The sequence below is a fragment of the Mustela lutreola genome, chromosome 2 (assembly GCF_030435805.1).
Source record: "Mustela lutreola isolate mMusLut2 chromosome 2, mMusLut2.pri, whole genome shotgun sequence".
Lineage (NCBI taxonomy): Eukaryota > Metazoa > Chordata > Mammalia > Carnivora > Mustelidae > Mustela > Mustela lutreola.
In genome coordinates, this window is record NC_081291.1 from 4586450 (window position 1) to 4607126 (window position 20677).

Sequence of the window (20677 nt, forward strand, 5' to 3'; positions counted from 1 at the left end):
TCTCCCTGATACGTAATAACTTACAGCTTCCTGAACTGATGCTTTTCAAATCTTATTACAACTGTATTTTATTTATTTATTTATTTTTACAACTGTATTTTAAAACATCTTTTTTGGTAATAATTTGCTTGCTGCCCGCCCCCCTGCCAAGACTGGCTAGCCATTCCCCAAAACTGTCCCCCCTTCTTCTTCTTGGGCTCACATAGCTCTTAGACTGTGTGTCCCAGCCTCCTTGGCTGTAGGTTGGCCAAGTTCAAGTCAGTGGACTCAGAGGTGAGGCTGTGTGCTCGGCTCCCATGTCTGGCCCATTGAAAACCTTCCACAAATGATCCTTTATCATCTTTCCTCTTTTGCAGATGAGCACATTTGTGGATGGTAGAACCACAGCATGGGAGAAGACTGGATCCCCGCATCACTCCCTGGAGGAGAGCTTCCCAAGAAAATGGAAATACCTGTTTTAGACTTTGTATGAACAAGAAGTAAACTTCTGTTGTGCTAAGTCACTGGGGCTTTGGGGTTTATCTGTTACAACAGCTAGAGTTATCTTAATATACTCTGACTCTTCGGCTGGTGTTTTGGCTCCTTCAGTGCCCAGATATTTTCTATTTGTCTCTTCAGATGCACTGTCCATGCTTCTTTACCTCCTGGAAGGAAGACCTCTAAGTACCCCCGTTCCCTCACAACCATCATTCCTGTTGGGTTTAGCTGGTAGGAGGTGTTGGAAGGGAATGAAGGATAGGAGGTCATTGACAACTGGGTATTTATCCCCCTGAGCTCCCTCTCTGCTGGGTCCCCTTATATTAAGAAAAGAAAACTATCTAAAACTTGAAAGAAAAAAAAAACAAACGAACAAACAGGTAGATGGCCACATTTCTTTTCACGGCTTAATGTCTGTCAGTTAGGGTCTCCAGGAAACAGATGCTGACACTGAGTCAGAAGTGTAAGAGAATTACCAGAAGGGAATGATTCACGATTTAAATGGAAAGAAGCAAGAAGGGGCAAAAGGAACCGCAGACTGTATCCAGATTGACCAAGTTCAGTCAAGCCAGTGTAGACATCGAGAGTGAAAATAAAAATTAAAAAAATCCCATTCTCTTCAGCTGCAACCTCCCCATTCCCTCTCCCACACCCTAGCCCTCGGTAGTCACTAATATAATTTCTGTTCCTATGGATGTGCCTGAGTATTTCTGAGTATTTCATGTGAGTGGGATCACACACTGTATGACCTGCTGTCATGTCTGGCTTCTTTCACTTAGTATAATGTCTTCAAGTTTCGTCCATACTGTAACATGTGTCACTACTTTCTTCCTCTTTATCCCCGAATAATACTACATTGTGAGACATAGCACATTTTGTCTCTCCATTCATCAATTCATGGACATTCGTTTTTCCACTTTTGGGTTATTACAAATAATGCTGTGACAGGCATTTCTGTAAAAGCATTCATCAGTCTTGTTTGTATCAGCAAATTCATTCTGGGTGTTCTTTGACTTTTGTACATTATGTTTCCTAAATTCGAAATCTGCCCTACCATCTTCATTAATGAATGAGCTGAATAAAATCTTTAACACATTTATTTTATATTAGTATGGCCATGAAAGCTTTCATTTTTTGAACTTCACTGAAGGACAGAGATCTTCTCCTGCAGGCTTTTGCAACAGTTAGGGCTATGCTCTCTGGGTTCTTATAATTGCTTCCTCCTCTGGCCCCTGTGGGCTGTGGCTAGCCTGGTGACCCACATCACTCCTGGTGGCTTCCCCTAACCCTGTCCATGTTGTTGAAAACTGTCCCTTTACCAAGCACAGTGCATGTGCCATTTGTTTCCAGGCTGGATTGGACTGATACTGTAGAGTCAGGGAACATTATGGGATGTAGTTCACTCCGCCCAGCACATACATAGTAGTGCATTGAAGGTCCTCATTAGACCTTTGCAGAACGAATAACTCAAAGGGCACATGTAGATACCCAATTTGCAGTCTTTTTTTTTTTTTAAAGATTCTATGTATTTATTTGACAGAGAGAAATGGAGAGGCAGGCAGAGAGAGAGGGAAGCAGGCTTCCTGCTGAGCAGAGAGCCCGACGCGGGACCCGATCCCAGGATCCTGAGATCATGACCCGAGCCGAAGGCAGCGGCCCAACCCACTGAGCCACCCAGGCGCCCCCAATTTGCAGTCTCTTAAAGGCTTCTTATGTATCTGCTGTTATGAATTGACGATGTTGATTGACTGAAGGTTAAGAAATCCCTTTACCGGGATTAACTGTATGCTTATCTTGATGAGCACTGAGTAATGTATAGAAATGTTGAGTCACTATATTGTACACCTGAAACTAATTTAACACTCTATGTTAAACTATACTGCAATTAAAAATTTTAAAATGGCAAAAAAAAAAAAAAAAAGAAAGAAAAAGAAAAAAAGAAAAGAAAAGAGAAATCCCTTTACGGTCAGTGTTTCTGAAAATGGCTTACTGCAAGGAACCACCCTTCACCATATGACATCGATAAGACCCATATATGTCTCCTCTTGTTTATCTGTAGTTAAGGCCAGACATAGACCCTCCAAACCCTCATTCTTAGCCTCAGAAGTGATCAGGCCAACTGCTCATCCCCACTGACCCATCAGAACTCGGTGCTTGCTCACCAGACTTTGATTAAACTCCTGTCCTGCCCACAGACCCTGGAGTTTGGTCCTTCCTCATCTGAGCCAGCAGCCTCTCTGAGAACAGGCTAGCTTCAGAATAAAACGTTCTCTGACCCAATATTCCATCTCACGGTCCTTTCATCCCCTTCCCCAGTGCCAGAGAGCTCAATTCTTTCTAGCATGGTTTATTCCTTTCTAGAAAAGAAAAACTTGGCCTGACTCTTGAGACGCTTGAAGACTTAATGCTCAGAGTTCTCCTATCCCAATACTCCCCCCTGTCCCATCTCGATATCTTCTCCTGCCCCCTTGTAAGAACTCTTAAATGAAGTCTCTCCATACTAAGTCTGTTTTTTTGTTTGTTTGTTTGTTTGTTTGTTTTTTTAATCAGACAGAGTGATGGTCTATGTGTCTACCCAGACATACATGGTTCAGGGGAGGGGAATCTTCTCTTCCATGTTTGGGGAATTCTTTCTAGTACTTTGAATTATATACATTAGTTGGAATTCCTACTTCTTAGAAATCTTAATTTCTAGTGAAAACTAAAAAGCAAGCAATTATGAAGTATTACATACCAACATTCTGTAGATTGGCAAATTATGAATATACTCTTTCATTACTTCTAGAAGCATATAATTTTCCACAATTTTCAACGTGGCGCATTTTTTACTAATAGACCCCCCAAATTCTTTCATTCGAATAGGAAGCCAAAGGCAGGTAAACTAAGAGTTATGTTTGGCAATTAATATTTCACTATATTTTCTTATTTGGAAGTAATCTAGATACTCAATGAATATCTGTCACTTTCTAAAACATAATCATTGTTGGGGCACCTGGGTGGCTCAGGGGGTTGAGCCTCTGCCTTCGACTCGGGTCACGATCTCTGGGTCCTGGGATCGAGCCCCACATCGGGCTCTCTGCTGGGCGGGGAGCCTGCCTCTCCCTCTCCCTCTGCCTGCTGCTCCCCCTGCTTCTGTTCTCTCTCTCAGTGTCAAATAAATAAATAAAATATAAAAAAATAATCATTGTTAAAACGTTCATTTATAAACTTTCAGCTCATATTTATTTCATTCACTTGTTCTTAGCAGTTATGTTTAGATTACTTACTGGCATGGCTGGCTCAGCTGGTTCAGCATATGACTCTGGACCTCAGGGACCCCCAGGCTGGGTGTAGAGATGACTTAAATAAAAACTTAAACATTAAGCAAAGCTAACCATTGTCTTCAGTCATTTTTCTCAGTGACAAATTTCATTATATATCTATGTTAGGCAGCTATCCAACATTCCAGGGCTGGAGGACCTTATAAAAGGCTGTGTTAAGTGTTTTCGGTTTGTATTTGAGCCTGGGAGTTCAGATGCAGCTCAAGCTAAACAAAGTCCAGGCATGTCTGGGCTTGTCTCCTGGGCGTTGGGGCACCATTCTATCTGGGCCCATTTGCATAACGATATTGAAGAGTCCCCACAGTATAGAGTTAATTCTAAGGGAGGAAAGAACCACACAACCATAGTGTGATCTTGCGGTAAGGGAGAGAGGAGAAGGGGTCTGCCCCAGATCTGCCGGCATAGATTTTTTAAAATTCTCTGGGTCTTCTGTGATTCCAGTGGAGAACAGATGGAATGTGAGGAAAAGTCAGTGGATCGGTTTTCACAAAGGCTGAAGGATTCTGCCACCTTCTCCTAGAACCCATGTTGGGGGAGATCTCACTCTCTGATGGCTTTAAGTCTCACACATTTTAAATCCTCAAGGGCTGTGCCCTTGGACGACAATACCCTCGCTGAGGAACTGATACTACCACAGGTATGTCTCTGCCCATGTACTCATTCCGACCACCAAGGGGTAAAGAAATACAGAATGTGGGGACACTGGTGTCTTGCATCATACTGAAGGGTGCAGTTGCCTCAACTGGGGAAATCTGAGCTATCTTTATTCAAATCGTTTCACTTAGGTCCTAGAGGGGGTGAGGTCCAGGATGGGGAGAAGGGGAATTCAGATTAGATAACGTCTAACCATGGTCTTTGAGTCAGTATCTGGAGAAATTGAAAAAGACACATTTTTTTCTTTCTCAGCTTGCTTTCTTTGATTTTTACCATCATCCATCAAAAGAGGCACGCCAAGAATGTTAAAATGGGAGGCTCCTGGCTGGCTGGGTTGGTGGAACACGTGACTCTCGATCTTGGGGTTATGAGTTTGAGTCCCACATTTGGTGTAGAGGTGACTTAGAAATAAATTCTTAAAAATGACAACAACATCCCTAATTAAGGCGGGTCTCATCTAATCAGCTGAAACCTGAGTAGAACAAAAAGGCGGCGTGTGAGGGAACTCTTGTCTGCCTTTGAACTTGGATTTTATTTCATGCTTTCATCCTTAGACTGGAACACTGGCTCTTTCAGTCAGTCCTGAGACTGTGGGCCCCTGGACTGCACCAAACAACTGCTTCTCTGTGGTCTCCACCTCACCAACTACAGCTCTTGACTCATCTGGTTCCACAATTGCATAAGCTAATTCCTACTAGTAAATCTCCTATATTTTTGCGCCTCTTGTTGATTCTGTTTCTCTGAAGAATGCTTACTAATCTACTTTCTGTCTTTATAGGTTTTTCTGTTATGGACATTCCATATAAATGGTATCATATAATATGTAGTCTTTGGTATCTGACTTTTCTTGCTTTGCATCCTCTTTTCAAGGTTCGTTCATATTGTAATACGTTTCCGTACTTCATTCTTCAGCTGCCAACCAGTGCCTATCAGACCACATTTTGTGTATTTATTCATTTGTTGAAGGACATTTGGGTTGTTTCAATTCTGGGGCTATTATGAATAATGGTATGGTGAAATTACTGTACAAGCTTTTGTGTGGACCATGTGTTTTTATTTCTCTTGGGTACATACCTAGGAGTGAAATTCTTCATCATGCGGTGGTTCTGTGTTTAATTTTTGAGGAACAGTTGGGCTGTTTTCTACAGAGATTGAATTATCTTAGAATCCCACCAGTACTTGTATGAATGTTCCTACTTCAGAGTTCACTGGAGAAACAGAGCCTACAGGAAATATGCATCTGGAAAGAGATTTAATATGACAAATTGGCTCATGAGAGTATGCCCCATGGTCTGTCATTTTCATGCCTAAGACTGAAGAGAGCTCTTGATGTAATTTGAGTCCAAGTCAAAGGCCTGAGAACCAGAAGAGTTGGTGGACATCACAGTTCAAGGGCAGGAAAAGACCAGTGGCCTAGCTCAGTGAGGCAGTCAGGAAGGACATAGATCCTTCCTTCCTCTGCTTCTGGTCTATTTAGGTCCTCCACAGGTTAGATGAGGCCGACCCTCATCAGGGAGGGCAGTGCTCCCTTTGCAGTCTACAGATTCAGAAGCTAAGCTCTTCCAAAACACCCTCACAGACATATCCAGACATCATGCCTAACCAGGTGTGTGGCCATCCCACGATCTGGTCAAGTGGACACCTTAAGTTAACCATCCCAGTTCTAATTTCTATCCATCTTTGCCAGCATTTTCTATTGTCCATCTTTTTGTATTGTAACAACCCCAGGGGGTGTGCAGTGGTATCTCACAGTGGTCTCGATTCACATTTCCCTCACAACTAATGATGCAGAGTGTTTCTTTTTTTTCTTTAACCAATATTTACCTTTTCTCCTCTATCATTATTATGCTCATTCTCTTGCCAAACCACAGATACTCTAATGTCTAAAGTAAACAAGGCTGCCCTGGTCCTAATGGAGAGTCAGCAAACGCTCCCATGTAGAGCTGTTATTTGTAGACAGCGTGGTGAAGGAGAGTACCAGGGGTGCAGAAGGAGAGAATGTGATCTAGTCCTGCAGTGGAGAGGATTGTGTTGAAGGCTCCTGGAATGACCTTTTAAAACTACAAATTCAATCACATTCCTCCTCACTCTGACACCTTCAATGACTCCCTCTTTTCTGGGCAATAAATCCTTAGTCCTTAGTCTGGCATTCAACGTTCTGCCTAACCTGGCTCTAGACTCATTTTCTACTTCACCATACACCCCAGAACCCTCTCCATTTCTGCCATTGTGAAGCTCATGATCCTAACAATGGCCCCTTGATTTCAAGTGGAGGGATCCAATTCATTTCTGAAAGTGGTTGATGGTCTTTTTGTTTATGAAAACCTCTAGATATATAATCTTTGGTGATTGTGGAACCCTATAACCCTGGATATCAATGATGGTAGAACTCAAGTACTCTGCCTGATAATGTCAGCAGAATTTTGAGACAAGGGAGTGAGATCTATGAAGAAAGAGACAAGGGCTGTGGGAGGCGAGGAGAGAAGCAGGAGCTAATGAGAGAATGGAACCCCAAACACTACGGCAAATGGGAGGGCAGGTGTTATTTCCCATGGCTGCCTATAATGAATGATCACCAACCTCATGGCTTAAAACAACACAAGTTTACATTCTTATGGTTCTGAAGGTCAGAATGTGAAATAGTTCTCACTGGGCTAAAAGAACAAAACTAGACCTCTATCTTACAACCGTCTGCAAAAATCAACTCAAATGTTTAAAGTATTGAACATTTAATATCAAAGACAAAGGCAACAAATGCAAAAAGAAACAAATGGGGCGATCTCAAGGTAAAAATCTTCACAGAAAAGGAAGCCATCAACAAAATGAAAAGGCAACCCAAGGAATGGGAGAAAATATTTGTAAACCATATATTTGAAGGGATTAGTATCCAACATATATAAAGAACTCACAAAACACAGTAATGAAAAAAAATCCAATTAAAAAAAAAAAAAAGAGCAGAGGACCTGACTAGACATTTTTCCAAGGAAGACATATAGGTGGTCATGTGGTACATGAAAGATGCTCACCATCTCTCATCATGAGGGAAATGAAAATCAAAACCACAAGAGATAACTCTCTACACCCATCAGAATAGCTATCCTTCCCATACTCACTTAGACGAGCTGTCCTCTTGAAACTCAGATCTACTAGCAAGCCATCTGGAAGGATGTATTGTAAAATGGTCTGTGATCCTTTTAACAGGTAAATCAATGGAAGGACTATACAAAATCTGGCGCTTTTTTTTTGTTGTTTGTTTTACTTTATGTTCTTTTGGTCTGCTGGGATTTTTGCCACCGGGCATGTTTTACTTTTGGAAAATTTTTAAAAGCTGCAAATCCAAAAATCATTGCCAAGACCAGTGTCAAGGAAATTATCCCCTGCATTTTTTTCTAGGAGCTTTATGGTTTCAGGTCTTTAATCCATTTGGAGTTGGTTTTGCATATGGTGTAAGATAGGGGTCTGGTTTCATTCTTTTGCATGTGGCTATCCAGGTTTCTCGAAAACACCCATCATTTCTCCATTGTATATTCTTGGCTCTTTTCTCATAGATTGATTGACCATATATGCATGGATTTATTTCCAGACTCTATTCTGTTCCAGACATCATGTGTTTGTTTTTATGCCAATACCATACTGATTTGATTACTATAGCTTTGTAATATAATTTGAAATCAGTAGGTATGATGCCTGCAACGTATTCCTTTTCTTACCTTTTCTTTTCTTTTTTAGATTGCTTTGGCTATTTGGGGTCTTTTATGGTTCCATATAAATCAGAATTTTTTTTCTATTTCTGTGAAAAATGCCATTGGAATTTTGATAGGGATGGCATTGAATCCAGCTATGGGTGATATGGGTGATATGGACATTTTAACAATATTAGTTCTTCCAATCTATGAACATAGGATAAATTTCCAATTGTTTGAGTCCTGTCATGATCCTTTGTATTTCTGTGGAACTGGTTGTCATGTCTCCTTCTCTCACATTTCTGATTTTATTTATTTTAGTCTTCTCTGTTTTTTCCCCTGGTGAGTCTTGCTAAAGGTTTGTGTATTTTGTTTAATTTTCCAAGAGCTAGCTCTTAATTTCATTGATCTTTTCTATTGTCTTATGAGTCACTGTTAACTCTTCCACCTGTGGCTACATTTAATAGTGCTGGTATCAGCAAGGGTGTACTAAATGTAGAAATTTACATCTAAATGATATCATCTTGTATGCCCTGTGGAGATCACCTTGGAAGCTAGGATTTCACAAATCCACTGTTTAAACTTTTGAAACTCAGAATTTCTCTCTTGACTACACCACCTTCCACTGAGGCAACTTTCATTACTTTATGTTTTACTGATAAACTTTATTTTTTAGAACAGTTTTAGATCTATAGGAAAGTTGAGCAGAGTATAGACTTCTCGTATACTTCCATGCTCACAGTTTCCCTATTTTTAATACCTTATCTTGATAATAGAACCTTGCCACAACTCATGGACCAATCCTGATACATCATTAACTAAATCGCATAGTTGATTCAGATTTCCTTCGCTTTCCCCCTAACATCTTTTCCTACCCAGGATCCCATCCATGATTCCCAAGTACATTTGGTGATCACATTTCCTTAGGTTCCTCTTTGCTGTGACAGTTTCTCAGACTTTCTTTGTTTTTGGTGACTTGGAGCATTCTGAAGAGAACTGGTCAGGTATTTTGTAGGATGTCTCCTTCTTGGAATTTATCTGATTTTTTTTTTTTTTCCTCCTAGTTTGACTGGGGTGACGGATTTTGAGAGGAAGAACCCAGAGGTGAAATGTCCTCATTCTCTCATATTGGAAGTGTGTGGTGTTGCAATGTCTTATCACTGCTGACGGTGGTCTCCGTCACCTGGCTGAGGTGTGTGGGTCAGGTTTTACAGGTCCACTGTAAAATTACTCCTCATCTCTGTACTCTCCATTCTGTCTGCTTTGGCAGGAAGTCACTCTGTAGAGCCCACATCTACGGAGCGGGGAGTTGTCCTGTCCTCCTTTAGGATGGAGTAGCTACAGTGTGAAAATTATAAAGGGAAACCTCATTAAAATGGAGTTGGGATGTGTGGCAGGGAGGGCTCTCATTTCCTAACACTCATCATTCGTTGTAAATCCAACAGGAGGAGCCACACCTTGCACATGGATACACTTTACTGCACTAGCAGGAGGAAGGAAGTTTTGCCTCTACCTTGACAGCAGTGTAACTGGCGGGAGACTCACAGCTCACCCGAGGAGAGGCCATTATACTTCAGCCTCCCAGGTTACTCCAATGGACTCTGTATTTATGCCAACATTCCCAATCTCCTGCTTTCCTCTGTGAAGAGCAATCCTTTCCTTTGTTTGGCAGACATTCCTATAGTTTTGCTATAGCTTGCTTGTTGTGGATTGAAGTTTTCTGCTATTCCTGAGTAAACCCATTTTTCGTTGGTAAAATAACTGGCAGGTTTTTTTTTAAAAAGATTTTGTTAATTTATTTAGAGAAAAAGAGAGAGAGTAAGAGAACAGAAGGATCAGAAGAGGGAGAGGGACATGCAGACTCTGTGCTGAGCAAGGAGCCTGATGTGGGACTTGATCTCAAAACCCTGAGATCGGGGCACCTGGGTGGGGCTCAGTGGGTTAAGCCTCTGCCTTCGGCTCAGGTCATGATCTCAGGGTCCTGGGATGGAGTCCCATATCGGGCTCTGCTCAGCAGGGATCCTGCTTCCCCCTCTCTTTCTGCCTGCCTCTCTGCCTACTTGTGATCTCTGTCTGTCAAATAAATAAATAAAATCTTAAAAAAAAAAACAAACAACCAAAAACCCAAAACCAAAACAAAACCCTGAGATCACGACCTGAGCTGAAACCAAGAATGGGTTGCTTAACGACAGACCGAGGCACTCAGGCCGCACATAACCGCAGTTTCACTTTTAAGGTTAATGACATAAATTTGAAAATCTGCACAAGGTTTTTGTCTCTTCTTCCCCACTTATGTACTGAATCACCTATTTAGATCAATACGGACTCATGGATATTTATTTTATTTTATTATTTTTAAAAGATTTTATTTATTTATTTGACAGAGAACACAAGTAGGCAGAGAGGCAGGCAGAGAGAGAGAGAGAGAGAGAAGCAGGCTCTGCACTGAGCAGAGAGCCCGATGCGGGGCTCGATCACAGGACCCTGGGATCATGACCTGGGCCGAAGGCAGAGGCTTTAACCCGCTGAGCCACCCAGGCGCCCTTTATTTTATATTTTGAGTTATTCAGTATGATTCTATTTATTTTATCGCTCAAATTATTCCAATTTTAGTCATTGGAGGCTTTGTCAGTTCCCTTCTGTGCTCCTGTGACATACACAGACCAATATGACATCCATCTTTCTTTGTTTCTTTCTTTCTCTTTTCTCTTTTTCTTTCTTTCCTTTCCTTCCCTTCTTTCTTTCGTGGACATCCTTATTTCTGCCACGTACACAATGCTCCATGGTTATCTTGCAAATTTTTGGGTCCCACTACTACAATCAGCCATTTCTCAAAGGAGCCCTGATTTCTTTTGAACAGAGAATGGTAATAGAAATCAAGATGCAGGGAGGCCTGGGTGTCTCAGTAAGTTAAGCATCTTCCTTTGGGTCAGGTCTTGATCTTGGCGTCCTGGGATCATGCCCTGCATTACGCTCCCTGCTCAGTGGGGAGTCCACTTTGTGCCCCCCCCCCCTGTGCGCCCCCACCCCCATCTCAAATGCATAAATAAAATCCTAAAAAAAATCAAGATGCAGGTGCTAAGTGGGCACATTGCTCTGTGGAGTCATGATGGTGGTTTTCTAGCTGATAGAATTCATTCATTCACTCAAAGGTATGTGCCAAGCAATTCCCTCTACACAGCAGAGACCGCAGTCCCTGGCCTCCCCAATTCTTCATTCTAGTTGGTTGTAGCAGGAAGACAGACAATCAGGAAAATAACTCAGTGGATCCCTCTAAAATGTCCAAAGGTGATAAATACTATAGAGATCTGTTAAAAGATAAACTGAGGCAAATAGACATTTTAAGAATTTATTTGAACAAAAACCAATTTGAGGGGCATCCGCCTCTGGCTCAGGTCACCATCCCAGGGTCTTGGGATCAAGCCCCGCACCTGGCTCCTTGCTCAGCGGGGGAGCCTGCTTCTCCCTTTGCTGGCTGTTCCCCCTGCTTGTGCTTGCACACTCTCTAGTAAATTAAGTAAAAAAATTCTTTTGAAAGATTTTATTTATTTATTTGAGAGACAGACAGACAGACAGAAAGACACACACACAGAAGAGACACAAGCAGGGGGAGTGAGAGAGGGAGAAGCAGGCTTCCCGCTGAGCAGAGAGTCCGGTGCAGGGCTCCATCCCAGGACCCCAGGATCATGACCTGAGCTGAAGGCAAACGCGTAATGACTGAGCCACCCAGGCACCCAGATTTAAAAAAAAAAAAATGTTAAAAAACGACCAGTTTGAATCAGGCAGCGCCAAGCTACAAGTGCTTGGTGAACCTCCAGCAGCCCCTCCATGTTCTCTCCAAGCAAGCCACCCTTTACCAGTCCTGACGCTCTCCTAACCCCATCCTCCAGCGTTAAAAAAAAATTTTTAATTAACATATAATGTATTATTTGCCCCAGGGGTACAGGTCTGTGAGTCCTCAGTCTCACACAATTCACAACACTCACCATAGCACATACACTCCCCAGTGTCCGTCACCCAGACACCCCGTCCCTCCCACCCGCCACATTCCGGCAACACTCCCTTTATTTCATGAAATTAAGAGTCTCTTGTGGTTTGTCTCCCTCCTTATCCCATCCTGTTTCATTTTTTCCCTCCCTATGCCCACGACAGCCTTCTCCAGCTTTTTTTTTTTTTTTTTAGAGAGTTTATTTATTTATTTGACAGAGACCACAAGTAGGCAGAGAGAGAGGAGGAAGCAGGCTCCCTGCTGAGCAGAGAGCCCGATGCGGGGGCTCGATCCCAGGACCCTGAGATCATGACCTGAGCCGAAGGCAGAGGCTTTAACCCACTGAGCCACCCAGGTGTCCCTTCTCCAGTGTTTTTAAGGAGGCTTCCTGACGCAGGTTTCTGGTGGCGGGAACTGAAAGTTCCAACCCCCAATTCCTTGGTTGGTTCCCCTGGCAACCTGGCCCCAGACCCTAGGTGAACAGAGGGCTTTCCCAAAGTCACTCATTAGCATAACAAAAGACACCTTTATCATTCTCAACACTTAGGAAATTCCAAGGGTTTTCTGGCACTGGAGCTCTGGTGCCAGAAATGAAGACAAAGACCCAATAGATATTTATTATAAGGCGCTATACTGCAGAGATACACAAAGAAAAAAGAAAGCATTTTTATTAGATCTGGGTCAGGAGGGGCAATAATTAGGGGTGCACCCACTGAACCCCAAAAAAGGTCTCATCAGCGTTTGGGGATGGCAGCAGGGGCAGGGTTAGGTTGGTGCAGAGCGTGTCCCCGTGGGCCAGTGGTGTCAGGCGCTGAGAGGTGACCACACAGCCTTCGTGAAAGTTGAGACGCAGCAGGCTGATGCTGTGGGCTGCCGGGGAGCAGATGCCCACCGTCAGGGTGGCCCTGTGGCGCGTGGTGGCCCACAGGGAGGACGAGCAGTTGGCCAGTGTCACTTGGATGTGCAGCCTATAGATGCCACTGCGTCGCACACGCAGCTGCCCGTTGTCCAGCTCGGGGCCGTGCACGAAGGAGCGGCCCAGGGCGGGGCCTCCCAGCCAGCGTAACCTGCCATCTCGCCGCCGACCTAGAGGCAGAGTGGCGGGGAGGTGGGGGGTCGGTGGTTTAGGGAAGGAGCGCTACAGCCCAGGTGTCCAAGATTCCTGGTTTGAGACCTAACGCCCAAGGTCATGGTATTGGGTGGGGCCTCTGGTGGTGGAGGGGGGGGATGAGATCTTGGGGTAGCGCCCTCCCATCTACCGTATTCTGTCCCAGCCGCCAGAATGGAAAGGGCCAGAGAAGAAAAAGAGGAACAGGGTTTCCTTCCATTACCAAATGCAATGAACACAGCATTCGAGCCTCTGGGGTTGAGCGGGGGAAAGGCCCCACCGTGGGGAGGGTTAGAGAGAGCCCAGGAGGGGAATGGCTTCCCCACTTCCCCACAGGCCACCAACTGGCGGCTCCGTCCATCACCGCCTCCACGTCTTTGAGCTAAGGCCACCTTCTCAGGGACGCTGCTCCTGAGGATCTCACTTTTGCCCGTGGCAAAGCGAACCCTGGCAGGCCCCAATCCCGTGCCCTGCTTTATTTTTCTGTAAAACACAGGAGAGGCGGGTTGGACCCTGCACGGCAGCTGCGTGTTTTATGCATTCGTTCATTTACTGTCTGAGCCCATGCGGACGAGGCCAAGCACAGCTCTCTTCCCTGCTGGGGCCCCGGCTCACAGCAGCTGCCCAGTTAAGGTCTGTGGGGTGGATGAAGGAATCTGGCAACCGACCGTGACCGTGATGGGCCCTGGTTTAGTTCTCCCAAGGCAGAGGATAAAGTGCAAGGGCCTGAGAAGGTACAGGAGCAGAGAGCCAGAAACACTGCCCTACTTTGCTTCTTTTTCCCTTTCTCCTGTTCTTTCTCTTTCTGTCTCTCCATCTCGATTTCTCTTGTTTTCTCCCTCTCTCTTTCTGCCTCCCCCACATGCACCAGGGGTTACCTGTGTAGTTCAGCTGGAGCTCAGCCATATCCCACTGGAAGGAAAGAAGAGAAAACCGGTGGGCACATCAGCATCAAGGCTTTAAGGTCCCCCCAAATGAAGACCTCTCTTTCCTCTGGTGGTCCTCCTACCCACTTCTCAACACGTTGGACCGAGTTGTGACTTTTTTAAAAAGAGCTTTTAAAGAGGAAGTAGGTTTGAACTGCCTACACCTGCTGTCTCTCCGCGGCGAAGTGCCGCCCCCCCTGCGCTGCCCCCAAAGGGGGTCCCTGCGGTGGGTGTCCGGGGTTTCCAGAAGAGCGCGCTGTGGGTCGCTTGCCCTTGGAGGTCCCGAGCCCACCCCCTCCCGGCTTTGTGAAGCCCCCAGCAGCTTCTGAGTCAGCCTGCCGGGGGAACACCAAAGACGAGTCATTTTTCCGTGCCCACACCGGATGCCCCTTTCTCAGCTGCAACCTCCGCACTCCGGGATCCCCACCCGGGATTTACCTCCCGGGCTCAACCGACATTCCCGACCTCCTCCCGCGCCCGAAGCCCAGACATTCAGAGAAGCCATGCCCTGTCTGCCGGCTCGGTCTCTGTTCTTCCCCAACCAGAAGGACTCGTCTCCATCTCATTCCGATTTTTTTTTTTTTTTTTTCTTTTTCCCCCGGCGTTCTGTCTCTCAGTCTGCGCCCGGCTCTGCCCGATCGCATTCTCTTCCCGGCTGTCCCCCTCCCCTTGCGCCCCCACGAGCCCCCCCCCCCCGGAGGTCCCCACGCTCCACGGAGCAGGTGGCAGGTTTGCATCTCTCCACCTTCCTTTTCGACTTACCCCAGGTGACTCGAGCTGCCGCTGCTGCGCAGGGCGCTGGCACAAGAAGCAGTATACCACAGCGATCACGCCGGCCAGGATGAAGACCGGCAGAGCAACCCTCTGGATGGACGCCCAGAGCAGGCGGGGCACCGGGCAGCCAGAACCCTCCTCTGCCATCATGGTCCTCAGCCGGAGCTGCATCGGCCCTGCCTCGGCTGGCGCGCGCTGGCGAGCCGCCCAGCAGCGGCGAGGACAGGAAGCGACAGCCCTCCCTCAGCCCTGAGGCCCCTGCCTGCCCAAACCTGCCTGGGACCCGCCCCAACGCACTCTGGGGATGTCCGGCAAAGGGGAGGGATTTGAGCTGTTCACCCAGCAGGGAAATCCCGCCCCCCGCCCCCGCCCCCCCAGCTTCTGCCCATCCTCGGCTCCTACCGGGGTGGTGCGCCAGGGATCGAAGGGCTGCCTCGGCCCCTCAGACTTCCTATTTGGCTCCTGACCCTTGTCTTTCTGGTATTCATTCATTCATTCACTCAACAAACCTTCACTGAGCATCTCCTAAGGACCAGATGCTGCTGCGCTGGGCTTTAGGGGTACGGCAAGCAGACAGGGAAAGCAGGGGGATCCCCAAATATCCATGTGCTTCTCAGCTCTTCCCCAGCGCGTTGTGGGGCCACGTGACTGACCTGCCCAATAGAAGGAGAGTAAAAGCAGACGGATGGTCACTTGGCCGGCTTGCTCTCCTGAACCTCCCACAACACCCTTCAGCTCTCTCTTCCTCTCCGGGGGCCCCCTTGTTCCTGACGGTGGCAGTGGGTTGACAAGTGTGCCCCTCCTCCCCCCAGATCGTGTCTGCCTAGAACCTCATTTGGTTTGTGACCTCGCCTGGGAACCAGGTCTTCCTGGTTGTAATTAGATGAGGTCATACTGGACGACAGTGGGTCCTAAATCCGATGAATGCCCTCTTGCAAGGAAAGGGGAGGGCACACAGAGACACAGAGGGGAGACAGCCATGTGCAGAGGGAGGTGGACATCAGAGGGATTTATCTACAAGCCAAAGGACACCAAGGATTTCTTGGAACACCAGAAACTGGGAAGAGGTAAGTAAAGGTTCTTAAAAAAAAAAAAAAAATTAAAAACTTATTTTATGGGTGTGGGGGGAATGCACAAATTGGGGGGGAGGCTGCAGAGGGAGAGAGAAGCAGGCTCCCCACTGAGCCTGAAGCCAGATGCGATGCAGGGCTCCATCCCAGATCTCAGGACACCCGGGATCAGGACCTGAGCTGAAAACAGATGCTTAATGAACCAAGCCACCCAGATGCCTCTGAAAGGATTTTTTTTCCTGAAGCCCTGGGAGGGAGGAAGGCCCTGTGGACACCTTGATTTCACACATCTGGTCTCTTGACCTGTGACAGAATAAATTTCTGTCATTGTAAGCCTCCCCCTTTACGGTACTGTGTTGGGGTCCCCACAAGATTCTGGTACCAGAGGCACAGCTACAAGGCATAGAGAGACCACCTGGGCTCGTGGGATTGTGCCGACGATCTAAGCGGGGGAGTCAAGTGCACGCGGCCCGTGTTCCGGGGAGCTTTACCTGTAGGCATCGGAATTTGAACATTTCCTTCCAAAGTGAGGACCCACAGAGATCTGGCCTGGAGGAAGGATAGGGCGGGATAGATTTCAGAACTTGAGGCAACCACGTTGGCTGACGGAGGGGAAAGAAAGGAGTCAAACACGTTCAGAATCCTTGGGATGCAGCTGATTGGCTACGCATGCCCCCTGGGACTACGAACTACTCAAGGAATTTGCTTCCCTAAAGCCCTAGCATTATGTCTGGGGGCTTCAGCTGGCGGGACCCCCAAAGGCTCCCCCACCTCAAGCTCTCCTGAGCGCGGTGATGGCTTGAGCCAAGGAATTTTGTTTTTTTCCAACCTTCCTTATTGTACTGCTCCCCCGCCGGCTTCTAAAGTCTAGCTCCAGCCACTATCCCCATCTCCAGAACCTCCAGTCCCCATTGTGTCATGCAACGGACTTCTTTTTTTTTTTTTTTTTTTAAGATTTTATTTAATTATTTGACCAGAGAGTGAGAGTGAGCGAGATAACTGAAGCAGAGGAAGCAGCAGAGGGAGAGGGAGAAACAAGCTCCCCGCTGAGCAGGGAACCGCCTCCCATGAGGAGGTGGATTCCAGGACCCAGGGATCAAGACCTGAGCTGAAGGCAGGTGCTTAAGCATCTGAGCCTCCCAAGTGCTGCCCCCCACCCCAACAGCGGATTTTTTTTTTTTTTTTTTGTAAGCCCACAACGGACTTTTGATGGTTTCCTGCATTCCCACCAGTGTCCCTCCCCTATCTCCATCTAGCCATGGTACATGGTTGGTCAGGTACATGGGATCTGCAATCCCCGGACACGCCTGGATTCCCGTCTCCAGAAAGTCACCTATAGCCTTTCTCCAGAAAGTCACACATTTTAGCGCTGAAGTTTTGGGAAACTCATGCCCTCATCAGCTTTTAAGGTCAATATTCCCATCTATAACGTGGGCTCTGATGAGGTTCAAAGGAAGGACGCGTGTATAAGGCATTAGCACGGTCTGAGCATACAGTAAGGGCTCAATAAAGGCCCGCCCTTGATTTTGTTATTTTCAGCCACAAAACACTCATTAGAAGAACGCACAAGGGCTCGAATAGACAATTCACAAAGAAAGGAATTCGAATGGCTTATAAACACAGAAAATGGGTGACAATTTCTCTGGGCAGTAAACTGCAAATTACAGCAATCAGCGGTTGACTGAAAAGCCAAAGAGATGGCCAGAGCCCTAGTAAATTCCAGCGGGATCAAAGGTTTAAGTGTAAAAAGGAAAAAAAAGAAACCAAGAAAACACCGAAAGTGTGGTGATTTCATAAAAATTCACCCTGGTGCAGTGAGATGTTAAGCATCTTAAAAAAAAAAAAACAAAACAAAACAGCAACTAAGAAGACATAAATAGCATGCTCATGGTTTCACATATAAATGAGTAATCATGCCATTAAAACGAGCAATTTAAAGGTGTAACCCCCCCCCCCCCCCATACACGCAAGATAAGAAACAAACGTGAAAAAGGAAAGGTTGATCAGACATTAATGATGATTGCCTTTAAGGCAGGAAATATAAATGAAGTCCTTTTTTTCCCCCTAAAGATTTTACTTATTTATTTGACAGAGAGAGACACATCGAGAGAGGGAACACAAGCAGGGGGAGTGGAGGCGGGGAGGAGTCCGATGGGGGCCTCGATCCCAGAACCCTGGGGTCATGACTGAGCCGCCCAGGAGCCCCATATGTGAAGTCTTTAAGAAATGACTGATACTCTCTAGAAACGCAAAACAGAAAAAGCAGTCGGCTTATAAAAAGAAACGCGTGTGCCCGGGAAATAACATCGTCGGATATGCTCTCTTTTCATAATAAAAGCATTTGGAAGTTCAAAGCCTGTAGAATACACATTTTTCTTTTTCCCCTATGAATTGGAAAAAGATCGTAGCGCTGGGGGCCTGGCTGGGCTGCCGACCTGTGGCTGCAGAGGCGTCCTCACAGCGGGTCGACCGGATGAGAAATGGATCCCACCTTTAGCAAGGGCGGGGTCCGGCAAAATCAGCCAAGAGACCAGAAGGCGCCTTCCCTTTCTGCCCGCAGAAAGGGGCATTTTCTTACTTCAGGGCATTTTCATACTTCAGGGAATTTTCTCGAACACGCACACTGTCCCGCATCACAAACGCAGATATCCACACATCCGTTCCATGTGGTGTGATTTGTAGTAAGAAGAAAGAAAACAGAACCAACGCAAACACCCATTCGTGATTGGGGGCTTCTTCTTTTTTTTTTCTTTTTTTTTTTTTAAGATTTTATTTATTTATTTGACAGAGAGAGATCACAAGCAGGCAGAGAGGTAGGCAGAGAGAGAGGGGGAAGCAGGCTCCCTGCTGAGCAGAGAGCCCGATATGGGGCTGGATCCCAGGACCCTGAGATCATGAACTGGGCCGAAAGCAGAAGCTTTAACCCACTGAGCCACTCAGGCTCCCCGAGGGCTTATGCCTGGGCTAAGTACCGGTCTTTTTTTTTTTTTTTTTAAAGATTTTATTTATTTATTTGACACAGAGAGAAATCATAAGTAAGCAGAGAAGTAGGCAGAGAGGAGGAAGCAGGCTCCCTGCCTAGCAGAGAGCCCGATGCGGGGCTCGATCCCAGGACCTTGGGATCATGACCTGAGCCGAAGGCAGAGGCTTTAACCCACGGAGCCACCCAGGCGCCCCAGTACCGGTCATTTTTTAAAACTTCAGGCGGCCGGCCAAAGCGTGTGGGGCCAGGACTTTCACCTCCCACTGCAGCAGGGCTGGAGCGGGTGGTGGCCAGCTGGGTCCTCTAAGCCGGAAGGGGCTGCGCCCGAGTTTGATTACACATTTGCATCACATGCCTGGTTTCTCCCCTCCTCGGTTCTGAAATTACCGGACTGGGACTTTAGGGGGGCTCCGTGCATCGATTGCTCCCCACCTCCACGCCCCTGGGGAGGGCAGTCTGATGCGAAGAAGTAATATGACTTTCCTCCTGGGCTTCCTCTTTCCCTGAACTGCGGAGAGTTGCGATCATTCCGTAGGTCGGCTCTCTGGCCTGGCTTCTTTCGCTCGGGAACACGCCTGCACGTCTCCTCCTCCGCGTCCTTTCAAGGTGGCGAGCTCATTTCTCCGTAGCGCCGAGCGATAGCTCGTCGTCTGGATGTCGGTTCACCTGCTGGACACCTGCTTCCAAGGTTGGGCACTTAGGAGTAAATCTGCGCGCCGGCTTCTGTGCGCGCGGGGTGCGGGTAAGCGTTTTACCTCCTTTGGGGGAATGCCAAGGAGTGCGACTGCAGAGTCCTATGGTGAGAGTATGTTTAGCTCTGTGGGAAACTGCCAAACCGCCCTCCGAGATGATCCCAGCTTTCTTTGCATGGGGGCTGGATCCGAGAAGGCAAAACGGGGGGGGGGGCGCCGCGTGCAGGACCTCAGCCTGGCGGTGTCCTCCACCCTATTCTTTTGGTGAAAGCAAATCGGAAGATCAACCCAGATTCAAGGAAATGGGAAGTCGGCGGACTCCAGGACTCGTTGGGAGAAGTGACAGGAATCTGCAGAGTTTGTGGGGAATGGTTGGGGAGTCATTTCTGCAGGCAGAGTCAAGCCTGAGAAACAAACTAATGTGGTTTTTCAACATTTCTAATTTTCCCCCCAGCTTTATTGAGGAATGACTGACAAATAAAAATCGTATGCATGGGGCGCCTGGGTGGCTCAGTGGGTTAAGCCGCTGCCTTCGGCTCAGGTCATGATCCCAGGGTTCTGGGATCTAGCCCCGCATCGGACTCTCTGCTCAGCAGGGAGCCTGCTTCCCTTCCTCTCTGCCTGCCTCTCTGCCTACTTGTGATCTTTCTCTGTCAAATAAATAAATAAAATCTTTAAAAAAAATCGTATGCATTTGAGGTTGTATGATGTGATTCAAAAAAGGAAAATACAATCGTTTAGGGGCACCTGCATGGCTCAGTCAGTTAAGTGGCTGCCTTCCATCCGGGTCAGTCCTGGTCATGATCCAAGGGTCCTGGGATCGAGCCCCACATGGGGCTCCTTGCTCAGCAGGGAGTCTGCTTCTCTCTCTGCCTCTGCCTCGCCCTGCTGGTGCTCGCTTGCACAAGCTCTCTCTCTGAGAGAAATAAGTCAATAAAAAAAATCTTTTAAGAAACACAATGACTTAATATCTGTTTGCCCTGTGAAATGGTCACCACCATT

At 46.7% G+C, this 20677-nt stretch overlaps 1 protein-coding gene and 1 long non-coding RNA gene across 2 annotated transcripts; one reads left to right on the forward strand and one right to left on the reverse strand.

Moving 5' to 3' along the window:
- Positions 1 to 3987: 3987 nt before the first annotated feature.
- Positions 3988 to 9895, forward strand: LOC131823390 (uncharacterized). The gene is made up of 3 exons (XR_009350561.1): positions 3988 to 4434; positions 9199 to 9326; positions 9580 to 9895. It is a non-coding gene; the product is annotated as an uncharacterized LOC131823390 (long non-coding RNA).
- A 2878-nt stretch (positions 9896 to 12773) lies between these two features.
- On the reverse strand, positions 12774 to 15453 carry CD70 (CD70 molecule). Its single transcript, XM_059159691.1, has 4 exons — positions 15333 to 15453; positions 14919 to 15125; positions 14109 to 14142; positions 12774 to 13208 (listed from the first exon to the last, which is right to left on the reverse strand). Exons 1-4 carry the CDS (start codon positions 15420 to 15422, stop codon positions 12820 to 12822), a joined length of 720 nt encoding a protein of 239 aa, XP_059015674.1. The 5' UTR covers positions 15423 to 15453; the 3' UTR covers positions 12774 to 12819.
- Between the last annotated feature and the right edge of the window lie 5224 nt (positions 15454 to 20677).